Source organism: Haemorhous mexicanus, chromosome 19 (assembly GCF_027477595.1).
Source record: "Haemorhous mexicanus isolate bHaeMex1 chromosome 19, bHaeMex1.pri, whole genome shotgun sequence".
In the NCBI taxonomy this organism is placed as follows: Eukaryota; Metazoa; Chordata; class Aves; order Passeriformes; family Fringillidae; genus Haemorhous; species Haemorhous mexicanus.
In genome coordinates this window covers 10,868,306-10,894,791 of record NC_082359.1, presented here as the reverse complement: position 1 = coordinate 10,894,791, position 26,486 = coordinate 10,868,306, and the positions used below count along the sequence as shown (strand labels likewise).

Sequence of the window (26,486 nt, the reverse complement as noted above, 5' to 3'; positions counted from 1 at the left end):
CGCGGTGCACGCTGGGAGGTGTAGGCGGCGCGCCGCTGAATAGGCGCCCGAGCGTTTGTCGTATTCACAATGGAGGACGCGCTCCTGCCTCCAAAGCGGCATCGCTCCCGATTTTGGAATTTTTCTTCCTCTTTTGAGAACGGGTGAGCGGTGGAAAGAGATGCAGCGGCAGCAGCGTGACAAAAGTATTTGAAATAGGGTAGCTGCAGCAAGGCCCCTCACTGCAGTATTTTAGGCAAATCCTACTACAAAGAACCAAAGCAAAACCTCCTTAAGTTTTTCTTTCTCTTAAATGGTTTATGGGAGTTCAGCCCAAAGGACAAATTACTATATGACCTTAGAGAAAAAAAATGTCTTTATTATTAACCAGTTTTTTTGCACTGGATTATGTGCCTATTGGCCCAGACCGCTAAATAACATCTACACAATGTTTCTTTCATGTTTCAAGAATTGAAAATAACTGTACAAGGTTAAAGTACAAAAGTACACAAGACAGTGGACACGAAATATCCATGTATGAGTTCTTCCCATCTGCTGCTTGGTTTGAAAAGTAGAACTTTAACTAAAAAATACTGTCCTCCTCTAGTTCTGTCAAGTTTAATGGAAGTGGGTATAACCTGATTACAACACTAACACCAGTATCACTAATCTGATATTTACAAAAAAAATTGTATTTTTCAATAAATTAAAGTCAATGCAACACCCATGCAAGCTAGAATGCTAGCTTTTTGGTGAACAAGGACCCAACATGTGAACAAGAACCTTCCACAGTCTCAAACTTCAAAACAGCCTTTTTTCTTTGTTTTTTCATTTTTTCAAACTGCATCCATTCCTCGCATGGAAGATGTGAACCCCAATCCCATTCCTCTTTGTGTGTGAGTCTGTGATCTGGCCATTTCATACTGTGCATCCAGATTTCTGAACACCTCCTCCTGCTGCTTCAGGGTTTTGTAACTCTCCTCATCCACAGAGCTGCAGCCAGCTTCATCCTCGCTCTGGAAACAGAACACAAACATCAGCAGAGGGCAAGTGAGGCTCACCAGTTCTTAAGAGAGTAAGAATTCAAGCATTTGGGTTTATTGCTGCAACATTCTAGTGCAGATTTCTCCCTCAAGAAACACACAGGCCTTCACCCAGCTGATTTTTGAATTAAATTGAAGTTTGGATGCTGCTTTTGAGCTTAATAAATACTTAAAAGCTCTTAAATACATCAGGTTAATTTAAAATCTTTACTGGATAAGGTATACTAAAACAGAAAGTGAAATAATTATCTTGCAATGAATAAACTTAATTACATATTCAGAATTCTTTACCTTAATGCCCATCAGTTTTCTGAATTTAACATTTTGGTCCTTGTTTCCAAAATTTAATTTTTCCCATATTTCTGCAGACTGTGATTTGTCCTGTTCAGATTTTAAAAAAAAAAAAGTGTCACCTTTTTACGTAAGATTCCATTAATAGCACAATAGAGCAGCAAGCAAAGGAGCAGTGCTAGAGACAAACCCATTCTGTACCAGAGCTGGAAGGAAAACGTTTCCAAGTCTGACATTCCTTCTGCAGCATCCTCACAGGAGCTCTTTGTGAGGGAAATCTTCCTAACCATGATGCTCAAAACACAGCTATGTTCCTCCCTTTGGCATTTCCAAAGGTCTGGAAGCTTGGTTGAAATTCAGGTTTGAATTAATTAACGGAAAAACGAATTTGTTTAGGGCAATTGATCAATATAAAGCACACTTCAGGAAGAACTGCCCAGAGAGCCCTCAGGGCTCTCCTGCCCTCCCTTTTGTCTCCCACCATTGCCATGGAAACTGGTTTGTTTTTCACATCTTATGGAACAGCCTGTAAAGGTAAGGGAGCTTGTTGTGTAACTGCTGCAAGATGGAAACCAGCCTAACACCTCTTTACCAGAGTAACAAAATACAAAAATACAAATATTAAAGTGGACATTTTTTCCACACTATCAGCAGGCAAAAGCTCTACTGAAATCCAGCAACTTTCTGAAAAAGCAACTGCCACAGGTGCCTTTCTTACTTCACTAACTGCAAAGGCATTTGACAGAGCACTAAAAGCTGACTTGTATTTATGCCTGAAAGCTTATTTGTATTTATGACTTTTGTTAGGGCTAATATTGCATTTCTCTGCTTCTGAAGTTACCAGCAAGGTCAACAGACTTGCCTTTGAAATTTGCAATTGGAGAGGCCACAACCATCATACGAGAAATCTCTACAGTCCCAGAAAAGAGAAGTTATACATTCCATACCTCAGCCATCCCTTCCCAGTGAAGGGAGACCATCTGGGTTTGATATTTAACTGCAAGCTGTAGGTAAACTCACAAAAATAACACTAAGATCCAACTATACCTCTGAAGCTTTAGGACATTCAGGGTTTCCTTGTGTCACAACCATTTACCACTGAAGGACTAATTAACTTAGTCCTTTCATTCGTTGGAAGGGACCCACAAGGATCATCAAAGTCCAACTCCTAGTTTTACTGAAGTTTTACTTCAGGCTGATATTAAAACTTGCAAAGAGATACAAAAGCTGGAAATAACACTCATCAGCATCCTTAAACTGAGTGCAAGATATTCCCAAACCAGTTGATGAAGGTAAGAAAAGCCACCATTACCCCTTCCTTTTTGCCTTGCCAAAGCATCTTCCGCTTTTTCTCCTGCTCAGCAAATTTCATGGGGTTCACTGCTGCTGGGTTGTAATAGCTGGGCACAGCTATGCCAGTCTCTGCCAGTGCCTTGGCCTGGAGTGCTGCCATCTGAGCTGCCATGGCAATCTGAGGGGTCACTTGTGTCCCCGAGGCCAGCAGAGCGGCGACGTTGATGACGGAGCCTCCCGTGGCTGCAGCCGCTGAGGAACAAAGGGAACTTGCCAGAAAGAACTTTGGACTTTGGGAAAAAACCCAACACACACAAAACCCAACCACCAACCCGCCCTAGAACCAAACAAAAAAGCCAAACCCCTCAAACACTTCCCTTCAAGATAAGTTGGAAGTGCACAGATAACAAGTGAATGATAAAATAGATGTGATTGCTCAACTAAGGAACATGTCTCCAGGAGTTTTAGTGAACCAGAAACTACAAGTAAAAGTGAAGCATTTTGTGGTTCTAAACACCCCTGAGCAAATAACAGCCCAATGGCCATCATGAAATCATTTACAGAAATTATACAACATTTTTCTTATACACTCAGCAATAAGAAAAACCAATCATTTTTGTTGGAGTTTTGTTTCTTATTTTTAGTTTTGGTTTTTTAAACATTTCCTAGCTCTTACTGTTTTTCTTTTTAACAATTCCATAAAGACAACTTGCCCATCTGTTGGATAAGACTGTAACACTCCTGTAACATAAGTCTATCTATCTTCCACTCATACTACTGCTCAGGAATTCATCTCATACACATGCACTACCTGCAGCCATTTCCTGTTGCTTCTGTTTTTCAACCATTTCCTTCTCTCTCTGTTCTTGCAATTTCTTCGCTCTTTCCAGCCTAGAGATACATGAAAATAAAAATATTTAGACATGCAAAATCAACATCAGGAGCTTATTCATGTCACATATCATCAAAATCACCACATCTTCTGACCTTCTGGCTAAGGCTTCCTGTGCATCCATAGCTGTGTTTCGTCCCCGGAAAGGCGGCGGGCTCGGACTCCGGCTGTGGCTCCTGCTGAACCTCCGGGGCTTTTCAATTCTCTTCTTTCGCTCTCTGTAACCAAAGTCAACAGTTGCTAAAATAGTGAAGGTACACATGCAGCTTAATATTTCAGAAAGTATTTGATCACAGCACTGAAAATTTATGCTTTATGATTCATTTGGAGCTCTCAAGAAAAGCTTTCAGAGAGTTTATACTGCAACAGTCGCCTTGTAAGAACACGGAGGTAAAAGTGAAGATTTCCAGCTGTAACAGAATGTGCAATTCTGGGAATTCATTTACTCTCTCATTCTCAGTGTTCCGAACAAATAGATCTGCTCTAGAGATTCTAAATCCTAAGGAAAATCATCTAATTTCTGGTCAAAACTGCAAGAGAACTTGAATGAATCAAGCTAGAAGAATGTTTGAAAACCGTAAGAGACCTCAAAGCACTGTAATTATGTTAATAAGAAGCATTTTGAAGAGGCCCCATTTAAGAAGTGGAGTAGTACTTCAGGAAATTACTATTACTCTCCCCTCTGTATTCTCTTCCCTAAATGTGCTTTGAGGGACTCAACTAAGCTGAACATGTGATTTGTCTTGGGTTTCTCTTGGGAAGAGAACTCTGAAGCATGAATTACCTGCAGCCTGACCATCTGAAAAGAACACAGTTAAAATGTATTTTTAAGCAAAACACCAAAACCTTCAGTTTTCAACTCTTCTTCACTAACCTTCTCCCCACCTCCTTCCAAGCAGGAGACATTCTTAGGACATCTGTATCTAATCCCATCTAAACAACAGCTACCCAAAACACACATAGAAAGTGCTGTGAGCAGCAGTTCTCTGTGCCAGGATCATAGATATCTGCAGTGCAAGAGATAAGGCTTTAGCCCAGTTTAAGCCTCTGACACTGGTGTTTCAAACAAAGAAGTCAGGACACTGGAAGTGCTCAACAAAGGTTAATTCACAGGAGATATCACTCACACTTTTCCCAGATTTGCCATAACCAGTAAGTTGGGATGTTAAATGTTATTATCACTCATTTGGGGCAACAGCTAACTGGGGATAATGGCTAACTTGACAACAGCCACTTTCCATGGCATTCAGATATTCTCTTTCTTCTGCTGCAACCTGGGCAGCATTTATAAACATCATGTAATGCAGACTGAAGTTACAAAAAGATCCTTGTTTACATGACAAATCTGGTAGAATACAAAGGAGGCAAGACTTATCTTTTCAGAGAAGATGGCAAGATGCAGATTCAGGCACTGGGAAGTGACAGATCTGCATTCCTGAGATAAGATGTAATGCCTGTTTCAAAGATACCTTCATTTTTCCCGTGCTGACTATTGTTGTTTGGTCTTGTCTTTGGTCTGTGATGCTTTATTGCACTGGTAAATATCAAGGAAATAAATATTTGAGCTTTTGTATTGAAGTATTTCCATCTGAAACAAGCAGCTGCTGTCACATTTTCCACCTAGCACTTAATCAGAGCCAAACTACTGAAGAACTGCCAGGAGGTTTTATGCACTCACAAACCAAAAGATTGCTTTAAATGCCCATGAGAACAAATCCCCTGAAAATGTGAGCTTGAGATTATGCAAAGAACCACCAAGAGAAGGTAAAGCTCTGCTATTTACAAATGCTTCTATCACAGCCTGCTCCCTGTAACACAACAAAACCTGCATGTCAGGAATGATGGAATTCCCTTCACAGGTGAGTTTTAACAGGTAGACTTCCACATCACATTGTTCTGGCTTGTGCAGAGCTTGCCTTGAGGACTGCCCCATAAGCCACCTTCTTTTCCAGGCTCTGTCTGAGCCCTGAACTTGATGAAGTGTTCTAGCTCCAGATAAAAAAGACTTATGCCTCATTTACTTCCATCCTCAAGGATTTGTGAGACACAAACATAACTTTAAACAAAAGGATTCTTGCAGTATGTCCAGCAGCATCCCACAAGGCCTGTTTCCAGTTGGAGAAATTTCTAAGCTATGACTATCCCTTACTTTTTCTTCCCACATTTGATGTTCTGTTTCAGGTAACTTGAATTCCACTGCAAAAGCCAAAATCTATTCTGGGACATGAAGTTTTCATGGAGCCATTACACACAATGTTCAAAGTGACTTTTAAACAGAGAACATTATCTACAGTAACTGGTAAAAATGGGGAGCTGAAGCCTTGCACAACATGCTGAAGCTTAAATACCATCCATTAAATACAAGGAACTGTAGCAACTGCAGACCCAGCTCTACTCACCCCACTCAATGTTTGGTAGAAAGTGCATGACAAAAACATGACACAAACCAGGTAATTCAACTACTTCTTCAGAAAGGTAAGTCTTCTGAACACTTTCACAAGGGATGTCGTAGCATTACACAAGTGTGATGGTTAAGACTCCAATGTTCCACTGTAATGCTGAGTAGTCATAACCAGTCATAGAACAATTAAAAATATTCTGGTGAAAACACTATTAAGAGAACTGCAACAGTCAACACTTTCTAGCAGCTCTGCAGGGACACTGATTTTCATTCGAACTACTTTCAACAAAATATCTGTAGCAGTCATTAAGTTGTATTTCAGCTTCACCATTGAGAAAATCCTACAGGGTATTAAGAATGCAAAGGTGATACAGAGACTCTACACCAAAATACTGAATGCATTATCAGTATTAAAAACCATTAACTTCTATACAGTGATGAAAATGACAACTCTAGCTTATCCCAGGTGAGGTATGGAAACTCAACTGTCAAACAGACCCAGATCAAGCCAGTAAGTGTCTGGATCAAGTGCTTCTAGAATTTAAGGAAGAAATCAAAGCACTCAGGGAGAAAAATGAATGGGATAAATATTCTCAAGCTGCACTTGACAAAGAGAAGCTGGTAATCACTAACACTGAAGAGTACATTCATATCAGAAAAAATCCATCTGAACCAAAATTTATCTTAACATCACACCAACTGCAACTTCACAGAAAAATTAAGTTGACTTTGTGGAGCTGATCAGAATTAGCTTCTGATCTGTGAATCTGCTCTGACAGCCAATGATTGCCAGATAAACTTTCCTTTTATCATATGCACGCAAACTGAAGGGATAAGTACAGCAGTATGCCAACCACATTACTATTGTATCAAACACAGGAAAGGGTCACCTGTATCTTCTTCACTTCTCACCTAAACACTACTGCTAACAAAAAGTCACACTACAAAAAGCCAAGAGCTTGAGACACTTCAGCTGCCCAGGACAAATGTTTCTGTAAGACCAAGCAAACCACCCAGTCTTGAACCCACTCTCAGTACAGATGAGAAAAAGCCAAACACGTTTAACTGCAGTGAACAGACGTTAACTGGTAAATCCATCACATCAGCCCACCACAGAACATCCAACCAAACACCACCACATATATGGAAGGTAACACTTACCTGCTTCTGCTCCTAGTTCTGCTTTTACTTCTGCTTCTGTGTCTGTGTCTAGATCTTGATCTAGAGCGAGATCTGATCCGTCGCTTTCTCTCTCTGCTGCGCGATCGGGATTTTTTCCTATCGCGACTTCTACTACGATGGCGCCTGAAACACACGCCCCGAATTCTTACACGTGTTCTCTGTTCAAATGCAGTTTGTACTTAAGGACTCACACATGGGGTCATCACCACAGGGCAAAATGCAACAGGCAGGGTGGGGAGACTGCAAACTACACATGGAAACGCTCATGCCTAGAACAGGTTAAGCTTTAGGTCTGAAGGATGAAATGGGAAAGGAACCAAAGCCCACCACCAGCCACAACTGAGCTGCAGAGTTTCTGTACATAACCGTACCCGTCAACACTGCTATTTTCAGTTGTTCATTGTAGTGTACACCTCAAAACAAATACAAAGCCAAACTAATCTGACGCAGGAGTCTTAAAAACAAGGCAACACAACCCTGCTTTTCTCCATGGTATTCCGAGACCTTTGGGAAGAGGTGCCCAAGCTGCAGCCTGTGAGTCACCTCCAGTCCCTCAGCCTGTCATTAGCCAAAGCTTGTTCCTCACTACCCTGCCTGCTGCACATCCCTCAGCTACAAAGGGAGAAGTTCTGCTGGCAGCAGCCTGCTTGTCCCAGGCAATTTTCCTACCCTCAGAACTGGTGGGTGGGCTACCAGGCAAGGAGGACTGGCCAGCATTCCCTCTGAGGAAGCTCATGATTTAGGAGGTAAAGAGCCATGTCACTGTAAGGTGTATTTGCATTCCTGTCACTGACAATAAGCTACATTTAATACTCTTTTTAGTATTTTCTATACCAATTATAAGTGTGAAACACATCCCTATATAAAGTCTTAGCGCAATTTTGTACTTTTATTTCAAAGTAATCTGCAGAAGAACTATCTACAAATGCACTACCACTGAAAACTGAAACATGCAATATAAACTGATGCTTTACATGAGGTCAGGAATGGAACTCTACAGTAATTCCAAACATGGCTTTTGGAAATGCACTCACACAACAATCACATGTAACAACTTACCTCTCCCGAGACCTGGATCTGGAATGACTCCTCCCTCTGGATGACTTTCTCTCTTTGCGTTTATGCCTCTCCTCACCATTTTCAGATGAATTTAGGCTATCTCTTCCCTTGTCAGAAGAATGCTCTTTGTCATTGTGATCTTCAGATTTGTGCTTCTTGGAGGACTTCTCTTTGGATTCATGTCTTCTTGCCTGTTTTAAGAAGAAGTTGGTTCTTTCAGGAAAATAGTGCAACAAAGAGAGTTAGTATGGGCATCAGAAGATAAAAATGCTAAGTTGTGATGCAACATTAGTAACCTTAGGAGTGTGACTCAAACATGAGCCACGGCTGCTTTACCTAATGCCACCAACTACCCAAAGTTGTAAATGCACACTATCATTTTTCCCCCTTTTCCCTCCTCCCACTGTCTAGAAAGGATTTTTAAGGTATCCATCCAGGTATCTTTACAGTGCTTCCATACAAGACTCAGAGCACTGTAACAAAATAACCTGTTATTTCATTACTGTCTCCACTCCAAGCACTTAAGCACCCATCTTAAAGAACCTGACAATTTATGAATATGCATATATAAAAACACAGTTGCAGTGATTATTTAATATCTGCCTGAGCCTTCCATGTAGAAAGTTACTAAAATCCACACGTAGTTCCAGACAAATTATTTTGTTTTCAGAACCAAAAAAATCTTCTGGTCATCATTAGGTAATTATTTTCTAGAGCAAAACTCTCTTCAGTAACTTCCAACCGTTTTTACAAAGTGAAGTGATAATTTACATGGCTGACATCCCATTTTTAGTATTTCAAATGAACATGCATCACTCAGACTTCCCACAGTAGTTTTAAATTACAGATATGCTGCTCCACTATACCGCAATTCCTTCCTGCAGTGCCTCTTAAAAAAAAAAAGATTCCTTTTTATAGCTGCAATGCCAAAAATATTTAGCAAGGTCAGGCCTGATTTTTGCCAGTGCTTTCCTCAGAGACTAAGTCATGACATCAACACCCTTTCTTAATATATCCAGTGTGTTTTGAAACCTTTCTGGCACAAAAGCATAGCCCACTCGAGTCTTATGTTTAAATAATGTTCTGCTCAACTCTAAGCATGACACATTCATTTTAGAGAAAATCCAATTATTCAGAAGTTGTTTGTTAGGTTTTCTCGCTTATCTAAATATGTTAACTATTCATAAAATCTTTTCTTCCATCAGAACTCTCTCTCAAATGAGTCTGGAGAAGATACTATAATTGGTTTTTACCCATTTGCCCAAGCCTAATTCTTTATTAATATGTATCCATTTCTAAATACATTTGATTATTGTTCTTCAAGTAAGCAAGAATATTACATAATTTTCCCGTTTTCACAGTATTTTATTCATAGCTCCTTTAATAATCAGTTCTTACATCTGAGGTTACCTGTACACTAATTTTAAGTATATATTTATATAAGTAGCTGTTCTCACATATATACTAAGAAGAATTACTGATATTCAGCACTTAGTCTACAGACAGAGCTTGATCTTGCAAATGAATGACAAGAGTATATCTACTGTGGGAGATCATTTCTCATCTGTTCACTCTGCAAAACTTAAAAGCTGCTAAATAAATTGTGTAAGATTAGATCCATCAGCCTGGCAAAGCACTGGACAGGACTTTAAACACCTTTTTTTAATAATTAAAGAGAGTCTTAGGATTTCTTTTAATCACATTTTCCAGACACACACTTAGTAATAAAACCACCATTATATCCCATAACGGATTTAAGATATTTTTAAGGGAAATATGAGTTTGAATGACTAATAGTTACCTTATCATGAAGTAGGCTTATAATTTTGCTATCTGAGTCTGCAGCGTCTTCAGTTCAGTCTCTTCGCGCATTAGCACGCTGAGTATGATTTATTATAGAAATGTTATCATGTGAACTAAACAATATATTATTCAATTTCACAAAAACTCGCCTAGATTTTTCTTTCCTCTTTTTTTTTTTTTTTTTTTTTTTTTTTTTTTTTTTTTTTTTTTTTTTTTTTTTTTTTTTTAAACAGAGCTTCCATTGGAATGGGGGAAGGAGAAGTTCCTGACCCGGGTTCTTATCTGTTCCAGCCTATTGCCCCACATGGCTTAAGCTTCTTTATGACTATTTCGATGCTCCTGCTTTGCTTGTTTCAGCTCTTCTCTAGTGTGTGAGCCAGCTATTTTTAAGGCATTATTGATGCTGTCTCTTCTCACTCCCCTATATATTCACACACGCACTTATTCATTTATTTTAAGAGACAGCTCTCTGAAATTTTTGCTGCTACTGTCACATTTCCAGCTGACTCAGCTTGTTTGTCAAGCTATGACAGCCTTTACCATTAAAGGATGCAATAAACAGAGCTCAGTCCGATGGCAAATTACTTTTAATACACCTAAGCAGACAGGTATGCATTATTCAAAGTCCTGAACACTGACCAGGAACAAGGCCACCCAAGGCTTTTGGATAATGGAAGCTCTGTAAAAGTGTTCAAGAACACCATTCTACTTCTCCACATGAACTCTCTCTTTTGGATGTTTCCACAAAAATTTATAAAAAAAAGAAAAAAAAAAGAAAGAAATTAAGTCACTAGTTTCTGAAAGCATTTTCTATAAAACTATTACCTTGTCAACATGATGGCTGCAATCATGCTTCACTATGAAAGGCTCTCCATATCCATTTTTAAATTTAAAGTTCTCAATTTCTTGTACTTACCATAAAGTCATTTATATAAGTTTACACATATGTGCATTACTACAAGATACTTTTTAAGATGTACAATTACCTAAACACTACAAAGTGTTAATTACCTCTTTGCTTCTGCTCCGGCTTCTGTGTTTTCTTCCTTCAGTATCTGGAGAAGAAAACATTTACTGTCATTTACCAAGATAAAGAGGAGATCACCTGGCTATAATCTTTCTAGCTCCTTTCAACTATTCCATCCCTTGTTGTCAAGATTTAAAAAAACAAACAGCACTATTTGAGTATCTACAGCAGAAAGCAAACTCTGGCTGCTAGTTGCGATGCTTTGCATTTATTCAAGCTCTGACAGTGAAAAACTAACCCACATCTCACTCCAATAGTGTTCTTCTGCCAAGTAACCTTATTCTTGTTACAACTATGCAAAAGTATCCCAGTCTATGCTTATCTAACAAAATGAAACAAAATGGGACAGTTTCCTGTTTGGGGTGGTCTGACCTTGTCCCCTCTCCCTGATCCTCTCAACACTGATAAGACCTTTTCCCTCAACAGTTTCAATATTTAGGATACACCCCAGAAGTTAGTAAATCCAATTCTAACAAGTTACTAGGGCTAAGTCTGTCAGTTTTCCCCAAAATTGCTTCTAAGAGAATTCAGCTCCACAAGCAATTTGCTCCCATCGAGTCCATACCTGACTTCCGTCTTCTTTCCCTGGACCGCGAGCGAGATCTCGAGTAATGATGCTTTGATGTTCTGGGAGAACTGGAGGCATCTGATTGTTCCTTTTTCTTCTCTCTTTCTGGAGAGGATTTTTCTGGGACTACTCCATCTCGTTCTGTATCACTACCCTACACATGAGGACAGAATTTTTAAGAAACAGAAGCTTAGGACTGAAAACCAAGAAAAAAAGAGACATCTAATTTTTTTTTTTTTTTTGGTAAAGACAATGCTGAGTTCACCCCATGCTTAGGCAAGAGCTTTATAGACTTGCAGTGAACTGTGTAACTGCATACAGATTGATTTTTCAAGATTTTAATAAAGAGAACTGATATAAAATTCACGTTTTATTCTCTCACTATATTGAACTGTACTTTACTTTTCCCATGTATTTCTGAGAGCATCAGTAACACCAAACTCTGAGGCAGAGTTTTGTCTAAATGGTGTCTGGAGATCAATCACTTTTTAGCATTTCCATGACCAGGACTATTTAAGATCAGTGCTATCCCAACAGATCTGAGTGATAAGTGGCATTACTGAGGCACAGCACAAGAGCCCCAGAGTTCTGAAGCATGGAATGAACTCTGAAGGGAAATGCAGGAAGGTGCATTAGGGTTAGACAGCTCACTCTGGAATGAGGAAACACCTCAACAGTACCTCTGCAAAAAGATTTATTTGTAAGAGACCACACACAAGTCACTTACACCTGTTCCAAGATCACATTTTTACCAGATAATGAAAACCAAGATGTTCCCTCCACTCCTTCTAAATCTGGCTCTATGAGGATTAAATCCAGAACCTGATTTTGTGAAATCAAGATACTTTGTGACTCGGTGTGTGAGAGGTAAATGAGTACAACTGGTGCACAGTGCCCTGAAGGGAACAGAGTGAGAAGCACACACTGAGAGGGTGAATGTGCTCTCAGGAATGATCCTACAGGTTCACTGCTCTTGTTCTGATCTCCTCTGCACCAGCCATAATCAAACCTCCTCGACAATACAAGTGGGGCTGCAGAAGATGTCACTAAGGACACATTTGGCCCAGAACTGCTATTCAGGAAGACAATTCCATGTAGCAGAGGTCTTGAACTTGCAGTTTTCCACCAGCTGCAACTGGCAGAATGGTTTGCCAACTGAACAAAACAGGAAATCCTCTCAAATGCTCAGTTATACCCATTGCTTTGAAAATAAAGCAGCTACTTTGCCTTAAACCTCAACAGATATATACAAATTGTCATTAATACACTGTGTGCTAATAGCAGACTTTCTTCATGACACCCTACAGGTAAATATTTGGATTTATATTTCAGCTACTACTGTTTACATTGTGAAGTTACTTCAGAAGAAGGAGAATATCAGCTACGAGTGTAAATCAGGTGAGATTTAAAACACACTATCCAAGTGAAACTGAGCCCACTGCCACCATTTCCAAGGCCAGCAACCTCATTATTTACACAGTGCTGTTCGTTAGTGCCCTTGTGCTCTGCACCTGAGGGAAATCTGTGCTACAGAAAAAACCAGCAATTAAAAACCTGAAAGAATTCACTGAGATTATTCTCAGCTCTCAGACTGGCACCAGGCTCAGTGTTACCTTCAATAAGCCCCTCACCTACACTTTAGAGGAACCTCTAAATGTAGTAGTAGCATCTTAAAGTGCAAATGCAAAGTACATCATTAAAGTCCTTTTACAGAAAAATGTACCTTACTCTTAACAGCCTAAGTTATGTAACAAAAACAAAAACAAACAAACAAAAAAAATCGTTATATAAGAAATAATTTTCTCCAGAAGTTTAAAGTCCCCCTGGCTCTGTTTCACCACTGATCAAACTTTCAAGGCAAGAACTTTAACTACCAAATTAGACACCGCAAAATGCTTAAAGTCAGCTTTAAAAAGTTTCATGACTTTCCAGCCCTACTTGTTTGTTGTTTTGGGGATTTTTTTGCACTCAAAACTATTCAACAACTTTTGAAAAAATCGACTACATCAGGTTAACTCTTAGGTAACTCCTACTGATTCTTCAACACAATTAGAGGCGAAATATCGTTGTACATTACCAGATCACAAATTTTTTTCAGAGAAAATAAAACCACACTTAGACCCTGTTTGAACACTAAGGGCAGTGGTAACTACAGCAGTGGCGATTCCCATCGATATTAACCATAAAAAGCAGGATAGGAGCGAATTAATTGAACGTAAAAAAGCCTGTGACCAAACACAAAGCAAAAGGGCGAAGAAAAGAAGAGAAAGGAAAATTTAGCATGGCCCAGACACCAGGTCGCTCCCCTCACAGGGAAGCTTCGCCCCACAGTCCCCATGAGAAACGCCAGTACGACAACAGCACTTGTCCCCAAAGCCATGCATCCACCAAGGCTCAGTCCCAGGGAGTCTTCGCCTCTCTCCAAGCCCCGAGGAACGAACCAGAAACTTCTGGAGACGTGGACTGAAGCGGTGGGAGCAGCGCGGCCGCCCCTCCCCGAGCCCATCATGGCGCCGCAGCCCAAGGCGCGGCGGGCGCCATTTTGTGCCTCCGCGCACACGGCTCCCGACCGGGCCCTCCCCGGCTCTGCCCCCCACAGCCCCTTCTCCGCCACCCTCGCCCCAAATCCCGGCAGCGACCGCCACTCACCGCCATGACCGAGCGCCCGGGCCGCCGCCCCTCAGCAACGTCCTCGCAGGGCTCGACCTCCCTCGGCTGCGCGGCCACAGCAATCGCGCGGCCCCGCCCGCCCTCACCGCGGGTGCCCGGATGTGGCGCTGGGGGGAGCGCGGGGGAGCGCGGTGCGTTATGGGCCGCGGAGGTGCCTTCGCGTTCGAAGACGTTTGGCCGCAACCGCGACCCGTTGAGCCTGTCCCGGCTCCCGCCAAATTGAAACCCCGGAGAGGACGAGGGGGCGCGGTCAGGGGAGCGGGGGGATCCTGAGGGCACGGGAGTGTCACCGGTGAGGGGACTGGGGGGACCCAAGGAGACAGGAATGTCACCGGTGAGGGGATTGAGGTCCCCTAGGGGACGGGAGTGTCACCGGTGAGGGGATCGGGGATCCCCGAAGGGACGGGAGTGTCACTGCTGAGAGGAGCGGTGTCCCCGAGGGCACAGGAGTGTCACCGGTGAGGGGAGCGGGGGTACCCGGGGGCACGGGAGTGTCACCGGTTTGGAGTCCCTCTGGAAATAGGGATGTCACCGGCCACTGAGGGATTGGGGTCCCTGTGGGCAGGGGGGTTTGTCACCCCTGTCAGGGGCAGGGGTTCCCTGAGGGCAGGGCATGGGGGTCCCTGTGAGCAGGCGGTCCCTGTGGGCTGGGGTGTGTCACCAAGCACAGGGGATGAGGGTCCCTGAGGGCAGGGAATCTGTCCCTGTGAGCAGGGACACTCACAGCATGGTGGGGAGCGCTCTGGCAGTGAATTTAGTTGGTGAAATCTCTTCTCCCCAAGCTGCCTTCAGCCAGGCCGGCATCCACACTGCTCCCTTGGCTTTAAACGAGTTATTTATCCTCACGAGGCTTCTTGTACACAGTGCCCCCGTACAGTAATAAAACGAATAACTTACCTGTAGCCATGTAACATTTTAGAGCCATCTGCTCTACAAGATGTTCCTGAAATGTTTTTCCCAGGCAAAGATGTGGAACGAGATCGAGCTGCTGCTGAACGAGGACACGGGGCGGCTCCCGGTGGGGCTGGGCCAGGAGTGTGGGACCTCCTTGTACCAGGTGGATACTCTGCTGCAAATCACATCTTCAGAGAAGGTACAACCCATAAAAGCTGTGTTTTTATCTTTAATTAATTTGTCTTTTTTGTCTAATAATTACCTGGGCTCCTTTGCTGTGTTTTCTGGAGTGTTCCTATGAAACAACCTTTCCCTTGCCAGGTCTCTGTGAACCCCCAGCTCCATGCACACAGCTCCAGGGATGGCAACATTGTTGTTGTGGACAGATCTGTGGCACTTCTGGACAGCACTGGGCTGTCTCTTCTGATGCACATCCAGTTTGGTGAGTTCTTTCCTTTGGAATTCCACTTGGCAAGTGAAAACTGGCTTTTAAAATACCTAGGTTTGTACAGGAAAACATAGCAAGTGTCTGACTAGCCTGTAAAGGGAACCATTATTACAAGCACCTAAGTAATAAAAAGTGATTTTGGCTTCCGAAAACAATTAACTATTTCAGAACAATTTCATTAGAATCCTTTCTAAGTTCTCACTGGATACCAAAACCACTCCCTCTAGGCCTCTTCCTGTATTTCATTTAGTCAGAAGAACTTGTTTTGAAGAAATCTGGGACACTGTGTTGTCCAATCCTTGTGTTAATATTTATTCATAAAACCCAAATCTTGATAGCTGACATTTTGCCATGAATCTTTTCAGACACTATCGTGGATGTAGTGGGTATGTGTCAAGACAAACAATTCCTTGTGGTTGGTGAGAGAAGTGGCAGTTTACATCTTATCCACATCCCATCCAAACAAACCTTGCTAACAAAGGTACAGTCACTTTTCTATTTAATCTTGCTTACAACCTTTTGTTTTCAGACTTTCCTGAGGTTTTTTAAACCATTTTTCCAAATACCAAAGTATAACCATCCTTGCCTTTTTGACCACATATTCTAACCAAACATGTGAAGTGGGCGCTTCTGTTCCCATGAGTAATGAATAAGGAAAATCTATTTAGGAATGGCATGCATAAGGAAGAACCTTCATAAAAAAAGTTTAAAGATTGAACTGATAATCAATATTTCAATATTTTTAGTGAAATACAAAATAATAGTCTTTATGCTGTTTCTATTTCAGATTTTGGTTGAACAATCTACAAGTGAAAAGAGCTACTTAAATCTCTTTTTTGTTAAAGATAATGCAGATGCAGGTAAGAAGCTGATGATTTTTTTCTCCCCCTTTGTCTGAATTTTTGTGAATTTGTTCCCCTTTAATAGCTCTCAGGGAAAGAGATTACAAAATAAGTAATACAAAAAAGCGTAAAGAATAGTTAATTTTATGTGCACAATGCAAAGCAAAGTTGTAGAAGATTCTTTATCTCATTAATTATTTTACAAATGCCATAGGAAACAAACATTCAGAACTCAATACCTTTTTCTTTTGAGACTGTGCTAAACATATGAAAATGCTTAAAAAATGAAGAATTCCTTCTCTCTTCTATCTGAGTTCAGTGGTTCTGTTCTATAAGCTCCCAGCCCTGTTCAGTCACAATAGAATATAATATATTTTATTTATATATTATTCTGCTCCTAGTTAGAAATGACAAAATTGTTGTTTAGCATAGTCAGATCTCTTGGTCAGATGATTTTTTTGGGGTCAGTTATTTCACTGTCCTGTTTACAAGCAAGTCTTCTCTTTACTTGCTCTTGAATACTTCAGTTTGAATTATTTCTGTTGGGTTTTTTTAGGTGTTTATCACATGTTCATTCTCGCGAGCAATGGATGCTTCTGCATTATGTGTGTCCCTCTTGGAAAAACACAGAAAGGTAGGAATAGCTACAGACCCCTTGGGATTTCATTGGAACAGGGAGACCTGTATTCAAAAACTTCCTTTGTGCCTTCTTAAAGTTTTGAAAAATTTAACACTGATTTTTATTTTTTTTTTTTTTTTAATATTTAGCAATTGAGAACATGGATATGACTACAGCAATGCAAGTAAGAAACCTGGAAACTGGCAAAATTGTTAAAAGTGCAGGGTTTGTCACCAAACTTTGCTCTGTGCATTCCATTGACCATTTACCAGTCCATTATTCCCCCTCATAGCTGTGACTGTTACTTTTTCTGTACATTTAGAAATGAGCAGAGGTTTTATCCACTGGTTCTATAATCAACTCTTTTTCTTCCCCATTTGTGGACATCCCTTCTGTTCCACCCACAAGTTACAAGGACAGATAAAGACAACTTTCATTGCCACAGGAGAGCATCACAGCCTAGGCTGTCAGGATTTTGTCATCAGCAGCTCAGTGAACAAAATCCATCTGATAATTGGGGTAAGCACTGAGAACATGATCAGAACAATTTTCATGTGATCAGTGATGGCATTTTTTTGATTTGCAACAAAATTTGTCTCCAGAAATTTGTCTCTCTTTTTCAAGCAGCTCTTCAGCTTTTTGCACTCTTTTGCTTTTCCTTTCCTTCACTGTCAATTTAAAGGTTGTCACTTGTGCAGCCTGTCCACAGTTTTTCTCATCAGGAAATAACTGCTGTCATTTCCAAAATTACTTTGTTGTAATGGATGAGGGGAAAATATTTTCACCCTGAGTTTCTGAGCTTAGTAAATCCCCAGTTTCTGGTCTGTACAGGCTGGATTGTTTGTAGATATTATCCTTGAGCTCACAGACAAAACCAAAGCTGGCAAGAATCTTCCAATCAGCTTCTCATTCAACAAGGTTGAATGACAAATGATAAGGTTTAATTCAACAAAGCTTTTAAGCATGAATTAAGTACAGCAACTAATAAAGAAATTAAAATATAGACTTGCTTTGAAATCTAATTTGGGACTGCTGACAAGTTCTCTGAGTTGATTTTTTGAAGCCTGTTGAATTCAATGGGATTTTTCTCAGTAGGCCCAGAGTAATTTCATTCAGCTTTTATATTCTATGAGAAAGAAAAGTGGATATTTTGAAATACTGTTTTTCAAAGAGCCAAAAACTGCCGAGTGTAACAATCACTGTAACAAAGGCTGGCCTTGAAAGGAGAAGGGAAAAATGTTAAATTAAAAATAAAGAAATCAATGCTTTTTTCTGAACATCAGTAAAGGAATAAAGTTAAATTTAGTTTTGCAGCTTTCCAAGTTAAAGATCAAAGGTAGATGCAGATATGTCAATGGTCAAATATCTCCTGTCTAACCCCATTTTTCTTTGCCTCTCCTCACAGGGTAAAGGTGATTATGTACTCTCCAAATGGGAGGTGGACCCCATCAATGCCTTGGTGTCTGCTCAAAGTTTTGCTGATTCAAGTCTGATCCAAGGTAAAGAAGGTTTTATCTTTTTATAGACAAGTGTAGATTTCTTATTTAATTGCAGAACGTACTATTTTTTGGTTGTTTCATTGTTTTTGATAAATTAATTTCATTAAATTTCATTTTCATTGATTCAATTCAGTTCTTTGTTTTTAATAAATTCACATGTACCAAACAGAACAATTTTGTAAAAGTACAGCCAAAATGGGGGCTTCAAAATTGCAGTTTCACTTAGTTACATAAATCACAAGTCACTTTTAGCTAACTTTGCACAGTCCTAGGAAGTTCCATGAGGTTAAACCACAAGGTTTCCAGCACTTGGCTGTGTGTTTGAATATGTTTCTGCTTCTGATACATATCTCAAGAAAAATTACGAATTTATGTGAGTATTCATATTTTTTAGGTGCTGCAAAACTTCAAGTCCTTGACAATCAGCTGTTTGTTTTGGATACAGAGGTATGGGTAATGATTTGGTTTAATCTTCACTGTACAATGGTCTTGAACCAACATATAAACATATTTTTTAAGGTTTAAAGTGAAATTTTTGTAAAATGAAGGTGTTTATATTTACTTATATCAAGAGCATCTTGATCTTCCTGTATTGTTTTTTTTTTAAATTCTACATTTAAGCCACAAAATGTAATATTTTGTTCAAAAATTGTCTTCTACGAGGGAAATACAAACTCATGTCTGATTTTTTTTAAATCTAGAACGTCTTAAGCATATGGGACATTTATTCTCTCACTCTAATCTGGGATTGGCCTTTAACACATATTGAAGAATTTCTTCTCACTACTGAGTCAGATTCCTCTCAAGTCACATGGTAAGTAAAAAGTTACAGCACCAACCCTGAGAAGTGAGAAGTTGTCTGGTGCTGTGATTTCTATGAAATATGTCATTATTTTGGCCCAAATGATGGTGCAAATCAGCATGTTTTTGATAGAAATTCCTCTCCTTAAAAATTAAGATTAAATAGAATGTGTGAAAAAGTGTAACCACTGTTCTAAAGTGGGAGAAAGTGCTAGAAACTATTCAGCTATATATTAAAATATAAAGGGATTTTTAAATGTATTTGTTGTCATAGAATGCAAAATTTTCTAAAACACAGAAGCAAAAATATTTCATAGTTTTAACCTAAGACTCCTACAGCAAATTTTGCTTTCTTTTATCTCTTTCTCATTCATTAGGCAAGGGCTTGCCAATGTGAAACTGATTGTCATGACAATGCCAGATGACAAACAGGTAAAATCTCCTAATCTGTGTTCTGCTCCTTAATTGTGATGCAATTGCTTATAGGAAAAAAAAAAGGGGGAGAGGGATGGAGGTGGCAAAATACTGGGGGCACAGAGAATTCTGAGGAGCTAAATCCAAACTGAAACGTGGCCATTTACATCTCAGGGTGTAGCAAGTGAGGGCTGTTGGGATTCCTGGGGGGGTGCCCAGGCCAGGCTGGCCCTGGCTGGGGTTTTTATGGAGGGTTTGGGGTTTATTTGTTTGGTTTATCGAGGTAGGCAGACAAGGAGGAGCAGCAAAATGTATTATTGTCTTACACTCCTTCCCAGATTTCTTCAGAACAATATCTCTGCTACCTTCAGCTTCTACCCCCAGCTACAGTCAGTGCAGTCAACTGAAATAAAATACCAGGATGAACATGATGTAATTCTAAAAATTAGATTAAACCTGTTGAATTATACATGATAGACCTAGAGTGAGAGAGGGAGGCAATGTCTGAACCTTCATTAAATTTCCTCAAACTGGAGATCTGCATTTCATAAAAGTCCTACAAATACTGCCCTCTAATTCCATAAGAATTCAGAAGTGCTTCTGCAAAGATCACTCTCTCACCAGTGTAAGAGAAAAAAGTATTTCTGATTCTTTGTTTGTTTTCTCCCTTTTTTTAATAGATGAGAAGCCTAATGGTTTTTGCATTGCCCACAATGCAACAGCTCTATTCTCTGGAAGTGTCTCCTGTTTCTTGCCTTGTTCAAAGTGGGATTTGCACTGTAGGTTTTGATGATTTTTTTTTGGTTGTTCTTTGAAGAAATACAGTTGTCTTAGGTTAGAACCAATTTCTGCTAGAAACTATGCAGGAACCATACAAAGAAAGGTTAAGTGATAACCCCAAAGGATAGAGAAAAATATCCTTTTATGAAGCAAACTGAACAATTTAAATTTAGTCTGAGGTCTCTTGCACTATTCAATAGCACTGCCAGTGGTTCCTGCTGCTGTTACAGCTAAAAACTGAGGGAAGAGTTTTAAGTTCTCTTAGCATAGACAAATGCTCTGGATTTATTTGGAATTCAATTCATTTCACCTGATGCTTTCTGTCATTGCACACTACAGGATACAATATACTTCTTGGAAGGAATTCATGAAAAGCATCAGATGTAAGACAATCTTTTGTTTGTAACTAGCTCATTATTATATAAAAATGGCAGATTACTTCTATATAGAGTTAATAAATTCACATAATTCCCTCTCATCCTCAGGCCCTCTGAAGACCCAGTTTCTATAGTTGTGATGAGAAGTTTAACTGAAGCCTTGCCAGAAAATAGGTACTGGTTTCTGTGAAAAACCATTGTATTTTTATTATTTTTTTAATCTGGACTTACATTGGAGTGGTTTCTTTTATTTCCTCCCCAGACTGAGTCGTTTACTGCACAAACACAAATTCACTGAAGCAGAGAATTTTGCTATTCAGTTTGGACTGGATGTTGAGGTGAGTTGTTCCTTCATGAGAAACACTCATGAGGAGTTTCACACATTAGAGATTAATTAGCATAACTGAAATTATGAGAAGGTCCTTGCCTTATAGTCCAATAGAAAGTATTAAAAATATTACAGATATTACAAGTGGAATGTTACCTTATAAAACAACTCATCATACTTGTATTACTTTTTTAAACAGCTTGTATACAAAGTAAAGGCAAACACTATTTTAGAGAAACTGGCTTCAGCTTCTCTTGGGAGTTATGGCCAGGAGGCCTTGCTGGATCTTGGCAATGAAGCCAAAGAAAATTTGCAAAAAATTCAGGTTTGTTTTTATTTCTACCCTCTCTCCCTACTAAAACAATTCAAATTATAAAGGATCTTGGAATTCATTGCAGTTGTTTCCTTATGCCAGCAGGACAGCCAGTTTGTTGTGAATTACTGCATCAATGCTCCATGGCCCCTGTATGAAACCACTCGAGAAATGCTGAATTATGCTAAAGTCAGAGTAAGGGCTTCATTTGTTTCTATTTCTTCTACTCTTCAACTTCTATTCCACCTTTCTGTACAACTTGAGAGGGGCACAGAGCAGTTACAGTCATTCCAAAAGGCAAAATAAAGGCATTATAAATCCTGTGTAACCAGATATGAAGAAGCAGCAAGTCTTGTTCCAACCTCGTTCTTGGTATTGCTCAAGGGCAAGAAAGAGTTCACAGCTTTATTTTTGTATCACAAAGCAGGGTTTAGTTTTGAGTAGCAGTTTTTTTAAGTACCTTTAAAATATTAATTTTCAAACTAAAGCTCAAAGTAGATCACCTTTTTTGTTTTGTTTCAGTCTTATCAAACAGAACCAGAGAGATACACATGATCTGTCTGATCCTCCATCCATGCAGAAATCCAACCAGATTAGACTGGATCAGGTTAGATCCAATCTAACATTGTAAAATCTCAGTTTACAGGAGTCCTGACCTCTTGCTCGTGTCTTTCCTGCACTCACAGTCCTGTCTGGCATGTTCTGAGTTGTCAGCCAAACCCTTTCATGTCCTTTTTTCAGATTTTGAAGAAAGATAACAGAACCAATGCTCCACCATCTGATGGGGCTCCAGTATCCATAGCTGAGGTGAGGACAAATTTTTTTGGATCTACAGTATCATATAAACAATTGTAATGTAGAGTTTTACAAACTGTAAATTCAAATTATAACTGTAAACTACTGCTGAATTTTTTAAAAAATCTAAACAAAATTAAATTTTATAGTATGGAAGAGAACCACGGTAATGACAGATTCAGAAATAAGCCCTTCCTTCAGTCATAGAAAGATTCAGTTTCAGATGCTCCATAAATTGAAGGCAGAACCTTTCCTTAAGTACTTTCTGGAGTTTCATTTTGTTTTTTGTTTAGTCCTGTTATAAACTGGCATCATCTGCCTTCAAGGAGAATCAGTGCTCTAATCTTGTAATGTAATATGTTCAGTCAGATATTAACCTTAAATCTCCTCTGCATTCAGGTGTTGAGAGCTCAGGCAAGGCTTACAACATTCTATGAAGCTTTTGGACTAGAGAAATTCAGGTTTGTTTGTGTTTAAGATTTAAAGTAAATTTAATTGTGTGTACCACTGAAATTAAGATTATTTTTGTCTTTTAATACGAATTCATTGAACTTCAAGCTCTTAACTTTCCCATCCTGTGCTGTGGAGAAGGGAGAATGCAGAGGTTGAGTCATCCTATAGATTGAAAACATCAATTATCTGTTGCATATCCACTTAAATAGTTGGGGTTTTTTGTTGAAGATGTGTAGGAAGGATTGTGATTTTATACAAACACGAAGTACCACTCCTGTTGTTTCTTACAACATCCAGCACTAGACAGAAAGGTTTCCAAGTTCTCTCCCAATTTCTTTGTTAATGACTTTTGACAAAGCCTCTCTTCCCCCTCACTTTTAGTGGCATTGCTTGGACAGAATTCCTGAATAATGAAGATGTGTTCAAGATTATTGTTTTTCAGCTGGAAGAAGGAAATTTGGCTTGTGCACAGTACCTCTGGCTTAGGCATCAGGTGAGGTGGCACAGACATCTCTGGGATTTATGGAGGGGGTTAAATCTCTTCAATTTTCCAGCCTAATTTCACAGGAGCTGTTACAAAACAGCTCCTCAGAAAAGCCAAGATCCATGGCAGCATCTCATCAATTTCCACAATGATTCCCTGTTCACCTGGATGCTTAGGAGGCTGAACTTCTTATTGATTTAGGAATAAACTGGTATTTCTGTTGTCAGAATTCATATTTCTAAGTCATGGCAATTTGATTTGTTCTGCAGTGCTTGTAATCTTCCACTCACTTTCTTGCAAGCACAGCTCTCAGAATTAAGTGGATGTTTGCTACCTACCTTAAAGTCTTTTAAAAATAATCACAGACTCCTTACTCTGAATGACACATTTAAGACTCTGTGTGTGTATGTGCTGTTATTTTATTTTTTAGTGCAGGACTTTCAGTTCCATGTCAGTTGTTTTCTCAATAAGACAGAACTACAGAACGAGTGTGAAAGTAATAGAACAGTGTCATTTGTCAAGAAATTCCTTCAATTAGGTCTTTTTTTAAGAAGACCAAACTGGTTTTACTGAACAGAGCTATTTATTTAATTTCTGTCTGACTACTGAGATTTTCTCTTTGTACTTGTGAAATTTACTGGCTCTTCCTATTAGTGAAACAGCTTTACAGAGTACCAGATGAACATTTACTCCATGGATCTGTAATTGTTCTGGTTTAATATTTTAGGCTGATTTTGAAAACAGCTTTGATGAGAAAATGCTGAAGGATTTGCTCAATGCCATCCATTTCACTGCTCCTTTGAAGGAACTTTGTGCGTGGCTTAAAAATTTTGTGATTCCCTTCTCAAGAAGGGTTGTGCCAGATGGACAGGTGAGACTGACTTAAGAACTGTAAATTGTCATTTTCTCACACTAAGATGATTTTACTGTCAAACCTCCAGACTTCTGAATGTCAGGAACTTGTTCCTCTGTCTTTCAAATGGATTCTTTTCCCTGGCGTTTATATTTGAAATTATTTCTTTTGAAAGAAGTTTCTAATGGCAAATTTTGCTTTGATAGATGGCATAACTCTACTTAGAACTGTATTTTTTCCAGAAAATATTAGCAAAATGGCTGGAACAAGCTGCTCGAAACCTTGAATTAACTGACAAGGTAAATCACACTGCAGAAACCTGGTCTATCTTGTATTTCTGCATGTATCATATGGTTTGCTAATGTCAATTATTTTGGACAGGCAAACTGGCCTGAGAATGGACTGCAAGTGGCAGAGATTTTTTTTACAAGTAAGAATCAAGGTGAACTGGGAGTGACAGCTTTTGGCAAGTGGACTCCTTTGGTAAGAATTGTAACAAATACAAGAATTAGCTTCTAGGAAACTTCAAACAGGTGCTGTGTGCTAGAGCTGGAGTGGAGGATAATTATGTCACTGGTGGGTTTGGTAAAGATTGACTTAATTTCATGAAATGAAAGAATTCCAGTTTTCTTGTGTTTAAAGATTTGAAGTAGATGACAGCCCTCTCAATGGTCTTGGCTCCTAACATTTCACTTCTCAACACTGTTTCAGAGGTGTGGTGACTATGAAGAGATACAGAGGTTAAAGAAGCTGGTAAATGATTTACAAGAATTGAGAAATCTGTACAGAAAATACAACTGCAGGCTGGCATTCTGTGATTTTGAAAAGGTAACAGTGCAGACACTCGAAAAAGTGCTTTTCAGGTTGTTCTGAAAAGGAAAAGAGTCTTATAGCATGTAATTTAAAGTCAGACAAAAGTGAAATCCTGATGGATGTTGGTTAAATTTCCATTCTAAGCTGCTGAGACTATTTGAGAAGTTGTTACAACTTTTCTTTCAACTCAGGTTATGAATATAACCAGACAGGCTGAGAAGCTGTGGGTGAAACTCTGTGGTTTGCAGGTTATTACAGATCATCTGCTGTGGAACAAGGATTGGCAACAGAGAAATTTTGAAAGTACAACTGAACAAGAAAAGCTTTGTAGATGAAAGGGTTTATTTGAGCTAAAGAGGGATTCTAAATCTTTAAAGACTCTAAAGAGGGAAATCTTTCAGCTGATTTCAGTGGCCTCTGGATGTTGGATTATGTATCAGAGATGAAAATGGCCTTGCACTGACAGGAGTGATGTTCTAACATGGCCTTTTCCCACTTGCTGCCCAGGAAGATGCAACCACTATTGTGTTTCGCATGCTTGATAAAATTTTGGCACCAGAGCTTGTCCCATCAATTTTGGAGAAGTTTATAAAACCCTACCTGTCTGAACACAACCTACAAAAAGATGAGCTTCTTCTACAGTATGTCAAGGTATCCATATTTTCTTCCTTTTGAAGAAAGCTATTTCAACATCAGGAAGCAGCAACCAAGTCTGATGAACGTTTGAATTTACAACTGAATTTTAGGCCCAGCTTTTAGATGAATCCTATTCCTGTCAATGAACTTAATGACAGTTACTATTTCAGTTATGAAACAATCCCTTAATGCCCAGAAGGCTTTACACTTTTGTTCATAAGATACTCCTATCTTTTCTGATTTCAAGTGTTCTGATCACCTTTATCAAAACACAGGATTTGCTGGAGCGCTGTCGGACAGGATCCATTTCAGTGTTTGAAACTGCCTGGGAGGCCAAGGCAGTGGCTGTCATTGGCTGCATCTCTGACACTGATGTGAGTATGTTTCATGAAAGGCATCAAATGACTCCAGCACATCAGTTCAGAGCAAATAATGATTTCTACATAATGCTCTGAGTACATTTTTAATGAGGAGAAATTAGTATGGTATTATCTTCTTGTTCTATTTTAGTCATCTCCCCTGTGATATTTTTTGAGGATATAATTGTAGCTGTGATGTCATCACATGTAAAACACACCAGTTTTAATATGTATGGAACCACAGTGGCATAAATGACTGCAAGCATTTTCTAATTGAACTTGACAATCATGTGATGACAATAAATGCCCTTTATGCAAGGGAAGATTGGGAAAAAAAATAAAATGCTTGCCTAAAGGGATCAGTGACACATGAACAATACTTCAAGGGATTACTTTGAAACTTATTTTGAAGAGTGAGCTGTTTGTGTCCCTTTTGCAGCTGAAATTTGATGCAGTCCTGCAGATAATGCATGGAGCTGTGGTGCCATGGAGTGCAGCAGTGGAGCAGCTGGTCAGACAGCACCTGGAAATGAATCATGTCAAGTAAGCAGCATGCACAGGCTACCCTGG

At 39.6% G+C, this 26,486-nt stretch overlaps 2 protein-coding genes across 6 annotated transcripts in view; one reads left to right on the top strand and one right to left on the bottom strand.

The window, feature by feature from the left end:
- Nucleotides 1-337: 337 nt before the first annotated feature.
- RSRC2 (arginine and serine rich coiled-coil 2) lies at nucleotides 338-14,320 on the bottom strand. 3 transcript variants are annotated; one of them, XM_059863183.1, is made up of 10 exons: nucleotides 14,188-14,320; nucleotides 11,536-11,692; nucleotides 10,955-10,998; nucleotides 8,141-8,353; nucleotides 7,061-7,204; nucleotides 3,594-3,716; nucleotides 3,418-3,497; nucleotides 2,626-2,858; nucleotides 1,314-1,403; nucleotides 338-995 (listed from the first exon to the last, which is right to left on the bottom strand). In XM_059863183.1, the coding sequence occupies exons 2-10, from the start codon at nucleotides 11,614-11,616 to the stop codon at nucleotides 816-818; spliced, it is 1,188 nt and encodes a 395-aa protein (XP_059719166.1). In that variant the 5' UTR covers nucleotides 11,617-11,692; nucleotides 14,188-14,320; the 3' UTR covers nucleotides 338-815. The 3 variants fall into 3 exon arrangements, with proteins under 3 accessions (XP_059719166.1, XP_059719165.1, XP_059719167.1); XM_059863182.1 differs by having other exon boundaries at nucleotides 8,141-8,331; nucleotides 14,188-14,314; XM_059863184.1 differs by lacking the exon at nucleotides 14,188-14,320 and adding an exon at nucleotides 9,942-10,019 and having other exon boundaries at nucleotides 11,536-11,633.
- Nucleotides 14,321-14,419: 99 nt separating this feature from the next.
- The window catches only part of KNTC1 (kinetochore associated 1), a 31,418-nt gene continuing 19,351 nt past the window's right edge, over nucleotides 14,420-26,486 (top strand). Inside the window, exons 1-28 of one of the 3 annotated variants that reach the window (XM_059863340.1) lie at nucleotides 14,420-14,500; nucleotides 15,170-15,301; nucleotides 15,424-15,544; nucleotides 15,916-16,031; nucleotides 16,338-16,410; nucleotides 16,949-17,026; nucleotides 17,161-17,195; nucleotides 17,420-17,530; nucleotides 18,417-18,510; nucleotides 18,905-18,957; nucleotides 19,212-19,324; nucleotides 19,689-19,743; nucleotides 20,406-20,504; nucleotides 20,845-20,888; nucleotides 20,991-21,056; nucleotides 21,145-21,220; nucleotides 21,410-21,535; nucleotides 21,626-21,718; nucleotides 22,265-22,330; nucleotides 22,718-22,779; nucleotides 23,153-23,264; nucleotides 23,983-24,126; nucleotides 24,351-24,407; nucleotides 24,490-24,591; nucleotides 24,820-24,936; nucleotides 25,429-25,572; nucleotides 25,833-25,931; nucleotides 26,356-26,459. In XM_059863340.1, coding sequence (XP_059719323.1) covers nucleotides 15,176-15,301; nucleotides 15,424-15,544; nucleotides 15,916-16,031; nucleotides 16,338-16,410; nucleotides 16,949-17,026; nucleotides 17,161-17,195; nucleotides 17,420-17,530; nucleotides 18,417-18,510; nucleotides 18,905-18,957; nucleotides 19,212-19,324; nucleotides 19,689-19,743; nucleotides 20,406-20,504; nucleotides 20,845-20,888; nucleotides 20,991-21,056; nucleotides 21,145-21,220; nucleotides 21,410-21,535; nucleotides 21,626-21,718; nucleotides 22,265-22,330; nucleotides 22,718-22,779; nucleotides 23,153-23,264; nucleotides 23,983-24,126; nucleotides 24,351-24,407; nucleotides 24,490-24,591; nucleotides 24,820-24,936; nucleotides 25,429-25,572; nucleotides 25,833-25,931; nucleotides 26,356-26,459 — 2,486 coding nt within the window. In that variant the 5' untranslated portion in view covers nucleotides 14,420-14,500; nucleotides 15,170-15,175. Of the gene's footprint in view, nucleotides 14,501-14,533; nucleotides 14,667-15,169; nucleotides 15,302-15,423; nucleotides 15,545-15,915; nucleotides 16,032-16,337; nucleotides 16,411-16,948; nucleotides 17,027-17,160; nucleotides 17,196-17,419; nucleotides 17,531-18,416; nucleotides 18,511-18,904; nucleotides 18,958-19,211; nucleotides 19,325-19,688; nucleotides 19,744-20,405; nucleotides 20,505-20,844; nucleotides 20,889-20,990; nucleotides 21,057-21,144; nucleotides 21,221-21,409; nucleotides 21,536-21,625; nucleotides 21,719-22,264; nucleotides 22,331-22,717; nucleotides 22,780-23,152; nucleotides 23,265-23,982; nucleotides 24,127-24,350; nucleotides 24,408-24,489; nucleotides 24,592-24,819; nucleotides 24,937-25,428; nucleotides 25,573-25,832; nucleotides 25,932-26,355; nucleotides 26,460-26,486 lie in introns of those variants that run through there. The other 2 variants (XM_059863341.1, XM_059863339.1) reach the window with 2 other exon arrangements.

What these genes read in the sequence shown, in the direction of transcription:
- RSRC2 (XM_059863182.1), bottom strand. An exon ending in GGCAAGGCAAAAAGGAAGGG is followed by an intron (nt 1,404 to 2,625) that starts GTAATGGTGGCT and finishes AAATCTGAACAG; the next exon opens with GACAAATCACAGTCTGCAGA. An exon ending in GAAAACTGATGGGCATTAAG is followed by an intron (nt 996 to 1,313) that starts GTAAAGAATTCT and finishes TTCTGTTTCCAG; the next exon opens with AGCGAGGATGAAGCTGGCTG.